This window comes from Salvelinus fontinalis, chromosome 11 (assembly GCF_029448725.1).
Source record: "Salvelinus fontinalis isolate EN_2023a chromosome 11, ASM2944872v1, whole genome shotgun sequence".
NCBI classification, from domain to species: domain Eukaryota; kingdom Metazoa; phylum Chordata; class Actinopteri; order Salmoniformes; family Salmonidae; genus Salvelinus; species Salvelinus fontinalis.
This window is the reverse complement of record NC_074675.1, coordinates 53337434-53351115: the sequence shown is the minus strand read 5'-3', so window position 1 is coordinate 53351115 and position 13682 is coordinate 53337434. Positions and strand designations below refer to the sequence as shown.

Sequence of the window (13682 nt, the reverse complement as noted above, 5' to 3'; positions counted from 1 at the left end):
TAGCGGTTAGCGGTTATGAAAGTTTGGCTTGGGAAGGTTTTTTCACCTGGTCACAAGACAGCTGTTGTGTTGTTCACAAGCGAAGGGAAAAGGTGAGAGGAGCGTAAATGGGAGAAGGAATGATATATAGAACGAGCAAAGTGATCATGCTGTTTGTATGTGGCTGCTACGTCTGTGTTTGCATTTGATCAGGGGTGTATTCATTCTGCCGATTATGTTGAAAAAGGTTTCTTAAACGGAAGCAAACATAACGAAGCGGGGACAAACGTACCTGAATTTGTCCAATAGAAACTCTCGCTTGCACCTGTTAAGACTAACGGCTACACCATACATCAGCTAGAAGCAGGCAAGAGTGTGCAAGGTAGTACTAAATGTGTCACTGTCTGTCACCTTGATTACTAAAATATCTCTCGACCTGTGCACCTACGTTGCAAACTTTAATTTGTAGGCTAGGCTGAGGCAACCTCATGATGGGTACAGGGGAAATTCTAGCATCACGTAGTAGCCTAAACCTATCGCTGTCACATTGAGCTGGGTGAATGGAATATGAATGACAGTAACCTAAACCTATCGCTGTCACATTGAGCTGGGTGAATGGAATATGAATGACAGTAACCTAAACCTATCGCTGTCACATTGAGCTGGGTGAATGGAATATGAATGACAGTAACCTAAACCTATCGCTGTCACATTGAGCTGGGTGAATGGAATATGAATGACAGTAACCTAAACCTATCGCTGTCACATTGAGCTGGGTGAATGGAATATGAATGACAGTAACCTAAACCTATCGCTGTCACATTGAGCTGGGTGAATGGAATATGAATGACAGTAACCTAAACCTATCGCTGTCACATTGAGCTGGGTGAATGGAATATGAATGACAGTTATCCAATATGTTGTAATAGAAATAAGGCCGTGCTCAATTAAAAAAAAGTTTGAGGAGAACACAAAACTCTACCTTCCCTCTCGCCCTTTGACCTCCCACTAGCTCCATTACCTTGGCAACAACGACGAGAGGAGGAAGAAGATGAGAGGCACAAGAGAAACAGAATCCTTTCTGATACGTTCATCCCCCCCCCCCCTACCTACAAAGACCATAGCACCATATAATACAGTGTTTTAAACGGGTCAATGTTATTTACTTCGACACTACAAGTCACGTATCATCCGCTTCTGGTTGTCATTTCACATTATATAACTCTAGCTGGGCATGAAAAACATGAGGCGTGTGACGAGAAGTGAGGAACGGTAGTGACAGGGGAACTCAGACTACAGACTCCCCCAGCCAGCCAGCAGCCAGCCAGCCAGCCAGCCAGCCAGCCAGCCTATAGAACAAGGTTGGAACATCCAGACCATAAAACCGTTTACATACTCTAACCACATACCAGCGTGAGTGTATACAACACTGCTATGATACTGCAAGCTTAAAACAGTGAATGCTATTCAAACATATTTATTCCAGTTGGATAAATACTACTTCCCTGAAACCTATGACAAGCAACAACAAAAACTTCTAGCCTGATACAGCCAAGCTAGACTGCTACTGTTAGAATATTGGCAAAACAATACAACTGTGAACCCCAAAGACACGGCAGCCATTTAAAGAAAGCCTATACTATGCCCATACACTAGTCCAGTAACAAAATCCCCGTCAACACATTGGATATCAAACCCTTTGAAACGGTATAAGCTCGCACACAGCTCCCATACGACGCGATTAAAAGGAATGTATTGGGAGGAAGATCAGGATCTTTCTCTTTCCCTGCAAACAAAGAAAGAAAAGCAGCATCTCAGGCCCAGCCCATGAAAACAAAGGGATTCAATTAACTGTGAATGTGACTTTACATTAGTGACTATTCCACAAGAGGCCTGCTGCCCCCTTCTGGTGGCTGGTGGAAAAGCAGTCTACATTTTTCCAAGAATCCCCCCCCTCACTCTGGTAGTTATAATTTGCAGGGCAAACCAAGGCTCTGACACTAAGTAGTCCGATTGGTTTGATGATATGTCATGACATGACATAATATCTCACAATCTTTGTCAAATACAAGAGTATGCTCTGACAACTAGAATTGTGAACTATCTTGTTCCTGGTAATCAAACTAGCATTGTGAACTATCTTGTTCCTGGTAATCAAACTAGCATTGTGAACTATCTTGTTCCTGGTAATCAAACTAGCATTGTGAACTATCTTGTTCCTGGTAATCAAACTAGCATTGTGAACTATCTTGTTCCTGGTTAAGGGCCATTACAGTACACAGCATCAACATTCAACTATGAGCCAAGCTCCTACTTGTCTTAATGTACATACGCCCCCTCGCCCCTCAGAGGGGAAAATCCACAGTGCTGGCTGGGCTTAAACTCAAGCGGCTGATGTTAAGCGCTAGGCCGGGTGTTTGACCTTGTGGGACGAGGATGGGGGGGGGGGGGGGGGGGACTGCCAAGCCATGGAGAGTGTGGCAAGTGGTGTCGTGTCAAGTGCTCGAAAGTGCAATGAGGGAGATAAGAGATGACACGTCACGTTAAAGTTACAAGTCGGACAAGCCTTAAAGGGGGGTGCTGGTTGCAGTCTCCATGGGATGACATCTCCTTTCGTGACCCGACAGATGTTGAAACACGACAGAGGAGAACAATGTAGTCTACTCCAGTTTATCCCTCATGACGTGATCAAATGTAGTTTGACTTTCAGCCAGTAGTGCTGTGATATCTGGTTGGGGGAGTGGATGGAACCATGTCTCTTAGACATCAATCTGACTGGGGGAGTGGATGGAACCATGTCTCCAAGACATCAATCTGACTGGGGGAGTGGATGGAACCATGTCTCCAAGACATCAATCTGACTGGGGGAGTGGATGGAACCATGTCTCCTAGACATCAATCTGACTGGGGGAGTGGATGGAACCATGTCTCCAAGACATCAATCTGACTGGGGGAGTGGATGGAACCATGTCTCCTAGACATCAATCTGACTGGGGGAGTGGATGGAACCATGTCTCCAAGACATCAATCTGACTGGGGGAGTGGATGGAACCATGTCTCCTAGACATCAATCTGACTGGGGGAGTGGATGGAACCATGTCTCCTAGACATCAATCTGACTGGGGGAGTGGATGGAACCATGTCTCCTAGACATCAATCTGACTGGGGGAGTGTATGGAACCATGTCTCCAAGACATCAATCTGACTGGGGGAGTGGATGGAACCATGTCTCCAAGACATCAATCTGACTGGGGGAGTGGATGGAACCATGTCTCCAAGACATCAATCTGACTGGGGGAGTGGATGGAACCATGTCTCCTAGACATCAATCTGACTGGGGGAGTGGATGGAACCATGTCTCCAAGACATCAATCTGACTGGGGGAGTGTATGGAACCATGTCTCCAAGACATCAATCTGACTGGGGGAGTGGATGGAACCATGTCTCCAAGACATCAATCTGACTGGGGGAGTGGATGGAACCATGTCTCCAAGACATCAATCTGACTGGGGGAGTGGATGGAACCATGTCTCCAAGACATCAATCTGACTGGGGGAGTGGATGGAACCATGTCTCCAAGACATCAATCTGACTGGGGGAGTGGATGGAACCATGTCTCCAAGACATCAATCTGATCCAAGAAGGAAAAATAGCCAACAAGTGCTCAGCATATGCGGAAATGCATTCCAGGTGAAGCTGGTTGAGAGAATGCCAAGAGTGGCCAAAGCTGTCATCAAGGCAATTTCTGAGGCCCGTAACTCTAATGAACTTCTCCTCTGCAACAGAGGTAACTCTGGGTCTTCCTTTCCTGTGTCGGCTCCTCATAAGAGCCCGTTTCATCATAGCGCTTGATGGTTTTGGCGATGCCTTTGAAGAAACTTTCAAAGTTCTTGAAATTTTTGGGATGTCTTAAAGTAATGATGGACTGTCATTTCTCTTTGCTTATTTGAGCTGTTCTTGCCATAATATGGACTTGGTCTTTTACCAAATAGGGAAATCTTCTGTATACCCTCATACCTTGTCACAACACAACTTATTGGCTCAAACAAATTAAGAAGGAAAGAAATTCCACAAATGTACTTTTAACAAGGCACACCTATTGATTGAAATGCATTCCAGGTGACTACCTTATGAAGCTGGTTGAGAGAATGCCAAAAGTGTGCAAAGCTGTAAAGGCAAAGGGTGGCTACTTTGAATAATCTCAAATATATTTTGAATTGTTTAAAACTATCTTTGGTCACTACATGATTCCATATGTGTTATTTCATAGTTTTGATGTCTTCACTATTATTCTACAATGTAGAACATAGTAAAAAATAAAGAAAAACCCTGGAATGAGTAGGTGTGTCCAAACTTTAGACTGGTACTGTACGTCCAATCAAATATATCTATCCATTAAGGATTGGTGAGAAGGAGAATATGGGTGTTAAAGTGTTTATTACGAGGAGACGTAGTTTTTGTTCATGACACCACTGATTCTAAAACAGAGCGGACATGATCCATCTCTGCCTTACAACAGAACATACAGAATTCTCTGGCATCGTCATGTTAGCCACTGATCCCAGAACAGTGACTGGCATTGTAGTGCAAGCATTAGTCAAAGAGTTGACGTTGACTAGCAAAAATTGGTCTGAGAATTGTCTATATCAAAAGCAGATATTTAATTAACATTGTACAATGAATGGATTCACATACAAGGCATAAAACAAGTTATAAGACAATACTGATATTACAAAGTACACTTCTAGGCATATAGATCCTAAGGTTAACGTAGAATACAAAGCATGAACAAAGATCTACCTATTAGGCCAGAGGCCGAGAAGCCTAGGAAATGAAAAATGATCATAAACCTTCCTCCATTGACTAGATACAGGATAAGAGAGAGAGAAAACAAAAGGCATTTCATTCCATTTATAACATCTGAAGGTGTAACCTTTCAACCCAAAAATCAACCACCACTGACCAATCAAGCAATACCAAGTTTACATTAACTTAAAACACTCCCAGGCCCAATCTCCACAGGTTGTCACAATATCTAACGGCTTGTCTGGGAGATGAGGAGATTATAAATAAGGCAGAATTCATAATAGGAACCCTAAACCCCCTTTTGCGTAGAGTAATTCAGAGTTCTCCCTGTACAGATACAAGTAACCACAGAGACCATCCATTCATATAGATAGCTTCAGAGTCCTCTTTAGAGGACCCGTTTCAGATAGATACCAGACATGGTATTGTAGTGTTCTGTAATAATAGTCAGTCCTCTGGATACTGTAACAGAGAGATACCCCTCAGAGGGGAAAGGGCTGACTAGTCCTTGGGCATTTTCCTTTTGTTCCTGGACCGTTTGTCATGCAACTGTAGGTGTCAGAGTCCACATAAATTAGGACCTACAGTATTACCTAAGCTTGCTACAGGAAATGGAGGGTGAAGAGGGATGGCTTTTTCCTCTCTCTCTCTCTCACCTAAGACGGATTTCTTTTTCAGCAGGATTTTTTCTCTCCGTCTTCTTTTTGTTATAGAAAGCTAATCTGTGGTGAGACCTCTCATTCCCTATGAAGGGTGTAAGGGTTAGGTGAGTCGAAGTTTGAAGGAGGAGAGGGTAAAATGTCTCTCATTTTGAGGCCTAGAGGTCCATCACCAAGGAGACTGCTATCAATCTCCCCAGCTCAACTCCGCTTCTCTTCACCACATCCGAGCAACAAGTGCGGTCACACGCGAACGACTCTGAGTATGCGGTGTCCATGTTTGATTTCAGATGGAGACAACCAAGAGGGTTCCAAACGGCAGAAAATTGATACCAGAGGAGAGACTTCAAAATGCATACTTGTGGATTTCTGATGAGGTATTGAGACAATATGGACATGAGCGTGGATAATCTGCATGTCAGTGTTGTCCGTGTTCATTGAACCGTATGTAGATAACACACAATGGGATTATGAGACCATCCCTTTTCAAATGAATCACTTTTTACCTAAGAATTATACAACAATTCCTCAACTAAAAACAATGAACACAGTGTAAAGCCTTCTCTTCTCATAGCATTGCCTAATGCCACTGTCTAAAGTGCTGCTTTCCCTTACAGAGAGGAACGCTTCCTTTGATCATCAAATTGTTTTGAGGTACTCTCTGTTCTTGAATAATCTGGACCACTGAAGTAGAAACTGAATTTTCTGGCGGTGCCCAAAAGCTTTTTCAGAGAAAATAGAGAGAGAGAGGAAACGAGGGAGGAAGCGAGAGAGGAAACGAGGGAGGAGGCGAGAGAGGAAACGAGGGAGGAGTCGAGAGAGGAACGAGGGAGGAGTTGAGAGAAGAAACGAGGGAGGAGACGAGAGAGGAAATGAGGGAGGAGACGAGAGAGGAAACGAGGGAGGAGACGAGAGAGGAAACGAGGGAGGAAGCGAGAGAAGAAACGAGGGAGGAGACGAGAGAGGAAACGAGGGAGGAGACGAGAGAGGAAACGAGGGAGGAGACGAGAGAGGAAACGAGGGAGGAGACGAGAGAGGAAACGAGGGAGGAGACGAGAGAGGAAACGAGGGAGGAGGCGAGAGAAGAAACGAGGGAGGAGACGAGAGAGGAAACGAGGGAGGAGACGAGAGAGGAAACGAGGTGGAAAAGAGGGAGGAACCAAATCAAAATTAAGTGGAAATGACAGGAAGTGGGGGAAGCGTGAGAAAACTACAGCCCAATTGCTCCAGACATCCTTCTGGCCAGAGTAATGAAACAGACCATCTCTCAAATACAACAGCTCTCAACACGACTGGGAACCCAACTCGGAGGCCTATGTTATCAACCTGAACAATTGGTGGGGGGGGGAGGGATTTCTCCGCCTTGGGAGGAAGTGAACATGTTCATGTATTAGGAGCATAAGCAGTCTCATTTAATGTAAAAAATAAAAATATAAAATGGCCGACGTAACATTTCTTTGTGGGGAGAATGTCACGGGGTTACTGATAACAACAGGTTGAATGAGAGAGAAATGTTGCTGTCAATCAGAGCGAAACGCAGAACAAAAAAAAGCACAGCTCCTTGTAGGGCGTCGACGTCTTCACGCGGCTGCTTCCTCGTTCTAATGCAAATTTCCCATTAACTACTGTCCTTGGCAAACTGTTTAATTCCCCCGGCTTGATCATCGTTTGATTGGATAAGTGCACATTTTCATATTCATGCATATTCATATTCATTCACTCACTTCAAGTGTATGTGAATTCATTAGGATTGCCTTCCTGTGTCCTCACCAGCTATAAATAACAAACAGCCAGTGGTTTCCCATTCTTGGCCCTTTAATGTCGCTTGCGAGGGAAGGACTTGGTATTTTTTTGGTAGGCTACATGGTTCAGAACGCAACGCAACATCAGTAGACCCTGGAGATTAGCTTGGTACAGCTGTCCAATCAGAATGCTGCTTACTGATACTGAATTCCTTTGCATTTAAATGCATCTAAAGTAGCTTTGTGTCAACTGAGACTTGTTACGTGAAGCTAACTAGCTTTGTGTCAACTGAGACTTGTTACGTGAAGCTAACTAGCTTTGTGTCAACTGAGTCTTGTTACGTAAAGCTAACTAGCTTTGTGTCAAATGAGTCTTGTTACGTGAAGCTAACTAGCTTTGTGTCCACTGAGACTTGTTACGTGAAGCTAACTAGCTTTGTGTCAACTGAGTCTTGTTACGTGAAGTTAACTTGGACAAGAACCTGATTAGGAGACACTTCTAGAGAACATAGACACAAATAAGTCTCACACACACATGGACACGCACACAGAGACACGCACCAACACAAGAGCACACACTCACACATCAATAATTGCAGACTGCATGATAAGGAACCTTGGGTAATCCTCCCCTATAAGTATTTTGAGATATACAATATGGATGATGTATGACTGGTGCATATTGAGATATACAATATTGATGCTGCATGATTGGTGCATTTTAGTGGACGTGAGAGCGCCTGTTCACAGTGTGTGTCTATTTACTAGCCAAGTCTAAAGCTACCACTACCCACTCTAGGGACACCGGCAGGCCCTCTCGCATACCAATTAGCAATGAGAGAAAAAGGAGATTCAGGTATTTTGTTTACACCCCCCCCCCCCCCCCCCCCCCCAAAAAAAAAAATACTTTGATATCTGCTCTTGGTGCGCAAGCTCACAGTTTAAAGTGGAACAAGACAGCAGCATTCTCACACATCACGGTTGAAGGAAAATCCTTGTTGGAAACTGACTATGAATTCAAATGAGTGTGGATAGAGCCTGTGGTGAGAGTACTTGTCGAATAGCAAGGGAGATTTTGACAACGGAACCCGGGAAACCAATGATTATGCTGGGATATCTGCTTTGTGTTTGAAATATTGAGGAAGAGACTATTTTTATTGAGCCCCCTGGGGTGCGCCTTCTTGTTCTGGCCCGGCGTTAACACGCCCGATTCAACTAATTCACCTATTTTCTAGCCTAGCACTAGCTGATTCCACTAATCAACCAATCCCCAAAGCCTTTGATTAGTGCTGGGCTAGAACAACAACAACACATACACTTGAGGACCTAAACTATTTCTAACATCAAACTCCGATAACATCAGTCAGATGTTTAATACAGTTTAAACATACCACGGCTTCATCTTCCGAGAGAGCATGCTCCTCATCCTGGACGGGAGAGAGTTTCGCCTGGACTTCATCCACGGTAATACTGTGGCAGTCAAAGAAACAGGGCAGAAAAAGGGTTAAAAACAATGAGGGAGGGAGGGAGGGAGGGAGTGGGGCAGGAAGGAAGGAAGGAAAGGAGGCAGGGAGGCAGGGAGGGAAGGAAGGAAGGAAGGACCTAGAAAAAAAGTAGAGCGAGAAATAAACAATGAAAGGAAAGAAGGGAAGCAAATAAGAAAGAAAGCAGGAAGGGAGGAAAGAAGGGTAGTATGAGCGGAAGATGGGAGACATTGAGATGGGGATCCAGTATTATGTGCATTGATACCGTACTGATTGTCAATTCCAAACAGACACAGATACTGTGGAATAGATGGAGGGAAAGCTATAGAGCTAGATTCCTGTGTGTATTGTCTTATTCTGCTGGAGAAGAGGTGGGTGTCTAGCTTGGAGTGGAGCTCTCTGTTATCCTCTACAGTGGTGCAGGGTGATTATCCCACTCTCTCTTCACAGCATCTCAACCTTTGATCAACTCTCCATGTCAAGGTCTCCACTAAGAGATGGCCATTGGATAAAGGAGAGAGGAGGCTACCTAAAAGGGTACATTTCTCTCCAATTTCAAAGTCAGTTGTTGCAACCCCTTTGCGCAGCTTTAGTAAATGCGAGGTTTTGAAAGTCTATTGCTGATGCATTCCATGGCCACACATGAAACTCCTAACAGTGAGCGATATGTATCTTTCAGAGGGCACAAAGCCACGCACTCACTCATTTAAACAATCTCTCAGTCTTTCACTCACTCCCAGACACACACAACCCTCTCTGAGTAAACACTTAGCTCCCTCTGCCAGGTGTCTACACTATTTCAGGGGCATTTTTCCTCGGGGCCGCATTTGGGTCTTCACTGAGGTCCAGAGAGCCACCGCACTTAAAATGTGTTATATTTCCTCGCCGTCAAAATTTTCTAAAATTTGCTCCTTAAATGTCTAGATTTAATTTGGGTAGCTGTTAGCTGTTAGCAATCTGGATTATAAGAGACAAATGCCCATTAACATTTCTACACAGGGTATAGTGCTGTACAGTAGATCAGGTTATCTACTACAGGAAACATGGAGGGTACAGTGTCGTAGATCAGGTGATCTACTACAGGAAACATGGAGGGTATAGTGTCATAGGTCAGGTTATCTACTACAGGAAACATGGAGGGTATAGTGTAATAGGTCATGTTATCTACTACAGGAAACATGGAGGGTACAGTGTAGTAGGTCATGTTATCTACTACAGGAAACATGGAGGGTATAGTGTAATAGGTCATGTTATCTACTACAGGAAACATGGAGGGTATTGTGTTGTACAGTAGATCAGGTTATCTACTACAGGAAACATGGAGGGTATAGTGTAGTAGGTCATGTTATCTACTACAGGAAACATGGAGGGTATAATGTAGTAGGTCATGTTATCTACTACAGGAAACATGGAGGGTATAATGTAGTAGGTCATGTTATCTACTACAGGAAACATGGAGGGTATAATGTAATAGGTCAGGTTATCTACTACAGGAAACATGGAGGGTATAGTGTAGTAGGTCATGTTATCTACTACAGGAAACATGGAGGGTATAATGTAGTAGGTCATGTTATCTACTACAGGAAACATGGAGGGTACAGTGTCATAGGTCATGTTATCTACTACAGGAAACATGGAGGGTATAATGTAGTAGATCAGGTTATCTACTACAGGAAACATGGAGGGTATAGTGTAATAGGTCATGTTATCTACTACAGGAAACATGGAGGGTATAATGTAATAGGTCAGGTTATCTACTACAGGAAACATGGAGGGTATAATGTAGTAGATCAGGTTATCTACTACAGGAAACATGGAGGGTATAGTGTCATAGGTCAGGTGATCTACTACAGGAAACATGGAGGGTATAGTGTCATAGGTCATGTTATCGACTACAGGAAACATGGAGGGTATAGTGTCGTAGGTCAGGTTATCTACTACAGGAAACATGGAGGGTATAGTGTCGTAGGTCAGGTTATCTACTACAGGAAACATGGAGGGTATAGTGTAATAGGTCATGTTATCTACTACAGGAAACATGGAGGGTATAGTGTCGTAGATCAGGTTATCTACTACAGGAAACATGGAGGGTATAGTGTAATAGGTCATGTTATCTACTACAGGAAACATGGAGGGTATAGTGTAATAGGTCATGTTATCTACTACAGGAAACATGGAGGGTATAATGTAATAGGTCAGGTTATCTACTACAGGAAACATGGAGGGTATAATGTAGTAGATCAGGTTATCTACTACAGGAAACATGGAGGGTATAATGTAATAGGTCATGTTATCTACTACAGGAAACATGGAGGGTATAATGTAATAGGTCATGTTATCTACTACAGGAAACATGGAGGGTATAATGTAATAGGTCATGTTATCTACTACAGGAAACATGGAGGGTATAATGTAGTAGATCAGGTTATCTACTACAGGAAACATGGAGGGTATAATGTAATAGGTCATGTTATCTACTACAGGAAACATGGAGGGTATAATGTAATAGGTCATGTTATCTACTACAGGAAACATGGAGGGTATAATGTAGTAGATCAGGTTATCTACTACAGGAAACATGGAGGGTATAGTGTCATAGGTCATGTTATCTACTACAGGAAACATGGAGGGTACAGTGTAGTAGGTCATGTTATCTACTACAGGAAACATGGAGGGTATAGTGTAGTAGGTCAGGTTATCTACTACAGGAAACATGGAGGGTATAGTGTCATAGGTCATGTTATCTACTACAGGAAACATGGAGGGTACAGTGTAGTAGGTCATGTTATCTACTACAGGAAACATGGAGGGTATAGTGTCATAGGTCATGTTATCTACTACAGGAAACATGGAGGGTATAGTGTCATAGGTCATGTTATCTACTACAGGAAACATGGAGGGTATAGTGTCATAGGTCATGTTATCTACTACAGGAAACATGGAGGGTATAGTGTCATAGGTCATGTTATCTACTACAGGAAACATGGAGGGTATAGTGTCATAGGTCATGTTATCTACTACAGGAAACATGGAGGGTATAGTGTCATAGGTCAGGTGATCTACTACAGGAAACATGGAGGGTATAGTGTAGTAGGTCATGTTATCTACTACAGGAAACATGGAGGGTATAGTGTAGGTCATGTTATCTACTACAGGAAACATGGAGGGTATAGTGTAGGTCATGTTATCTACTACAGGAAACATGGAGGGTATAGTGTAGGTCATGTTATCTACTACAGGAAACATGGAGGGTATAGTGTAGGTCATGTTATCTACTACAGGAAACATGGAGGGTATAGTGTAGTAGGTCAGGTTATATACTGCTGGCGATCTGGCATCAGTCCCAATCGCAGGGGATTATGGGAGGTTATGTTCAATCAGAGAAAATGTGACTGTGTGTGAACGAACACGCACAGAGGACACACATACACACAGACAGGGGGGATCAAAACTACAACCTGTTACCGTGCCGTGGTTGGTTTCCAATAGCATTTGTTACACACCATTTCTAAGCAGCACTACAGGTACCAGTTAATCCAGCACTGGGCTGCCAACTGCCAGCCTGTTGGCACTGGGACTCGTTTGTGTGTGTGGTACTTATGAAGGCTTAGGGCAACATAACACAGGAGACCAAGAAACCCACCCAGGAACATACCATACATGTTTAGACAACGCTAAGACAACGCTAAGACAACGTTTAGAAGAAGAAGAAAAGACAAAGCTAAGCATGTTTCTTATTTTATATGATTTTTTTTATTTTTACCTTTATTTAACTAGGCCAATCAGTTAAGAACAAATTCTTATTTACAATGACGGCCTAGGAGCAGTGGGTTAACTGCCTTGTTCAGGGGCAGAACGACAGATTTTGACCTTGTCGGCTCGGGGATTTCAACTTGCAACCTTTCGATTACTAGTCCATCGCTCTAACCACTAGGCTACCCTGCCGCCCCATATGATATGGCATAACCATGTCTAAACCAAAGAAAGATATCTGCTTTCAGATTCCCTTTTTGAACTGGTAAAAGCACAAATCCATGAATCTAAAGCCTTCCTTCTGAAGAGAACCTTTATGGTGAAGGGAGCGGGGGGCTTCTGAGACTTTTAATTTGATTCCATTCCTATTTATTTCAGAGGGGGAATCGGAGTTCTTAAGAAAACAATAGTGATTATTGACGATAACGGAATAAATAAATAACACACATGAGATCCGCCTATAAATGGAGTGCAATTATCGCTGAATTTGCATATAATGATATATTCCTATCAAAAGGATTAAGAAAAGCATAGCGTTTCAGGGTGACTAATTAGCAACAAAGAGAAATGCTTTTTTTTTATTTTTATTATTATTATTTTTTTTTTTTACAAGCGTCCACAACGTGCAAATTAAAGCATTTTGAGTCGGTACGTGGAAAACTGTGCTAGTATCAGTTACATCATACGCAAAAGCAATCTAAATTGCGCTTGGCACCTGGGCACGTTGGAGCTACCCCCCTCGAGCTAGGCCCAGAATCCCAATGACGGATTGACTGTAACAAATATCTGACTAAAAACAAGCGTAATATATTTTTAGCTTAGTAATGTGTTTGTTTTAAGCCGAGCTCCCTGAACATCAGCGATGGGGAGGGGACAGACGCAGGCTGAATAATGGTGTACATCAAGAGACTCAGGAAGTCATTAACCACAGCGCCACTAGCTAAATAAAAGCAGCACAAGCATTTCCTTCTGATGCGGCCATATGTTTTATAGCATGTTTAGTTTACAATCCCGGGGCCATCCTGTCCCAGAGAATACGCCTAGTTAGCTTGCACAGTATTGATTTCTCTCAGAGGCAGGGGGGGGTGGGGGGGGGGGGGGGGGGGGGGGGGTGGATGAGGAAGGGGAGGTACAGGCGGAAAAAACTGTAGCCATTCTCCATGAAGCAGACAGAGGAGGTCAAACACTGCCCACAGCAGACAGAGGAGGTTAAACACTGCCCACAGCAGACAGAGGAGATTAAACACTGCCCACAGCAG

General features: G+C 43.4%; 1 protein-coding gene across 5 annotated transcripts in view; it reads right to left on the bottom strand.

Annotated features, from left to right (window-relative positions):
- The window catches only part of LOC129865935 (glucosidase 2 subunit beta-like), a 316514-nt gene that overhangs the window by 267546 nt on the left and 35286 nt on the right, over positions 1-13682 (bottom strand). For all 5 annotated transcript variants that reach the window (XM_055939022.1, XM_055939023.1, XM_055939025.1 and 2 more), the window contains exon 8: positions 8578-8656. In XM_055939022.1, the coding sequence (XP_055794997.1) occupies positions 8578-8656 (79 nt within the window). The remainder of the gene's footprint in view (positions 1-8577; positions 8657-13682) is intronic.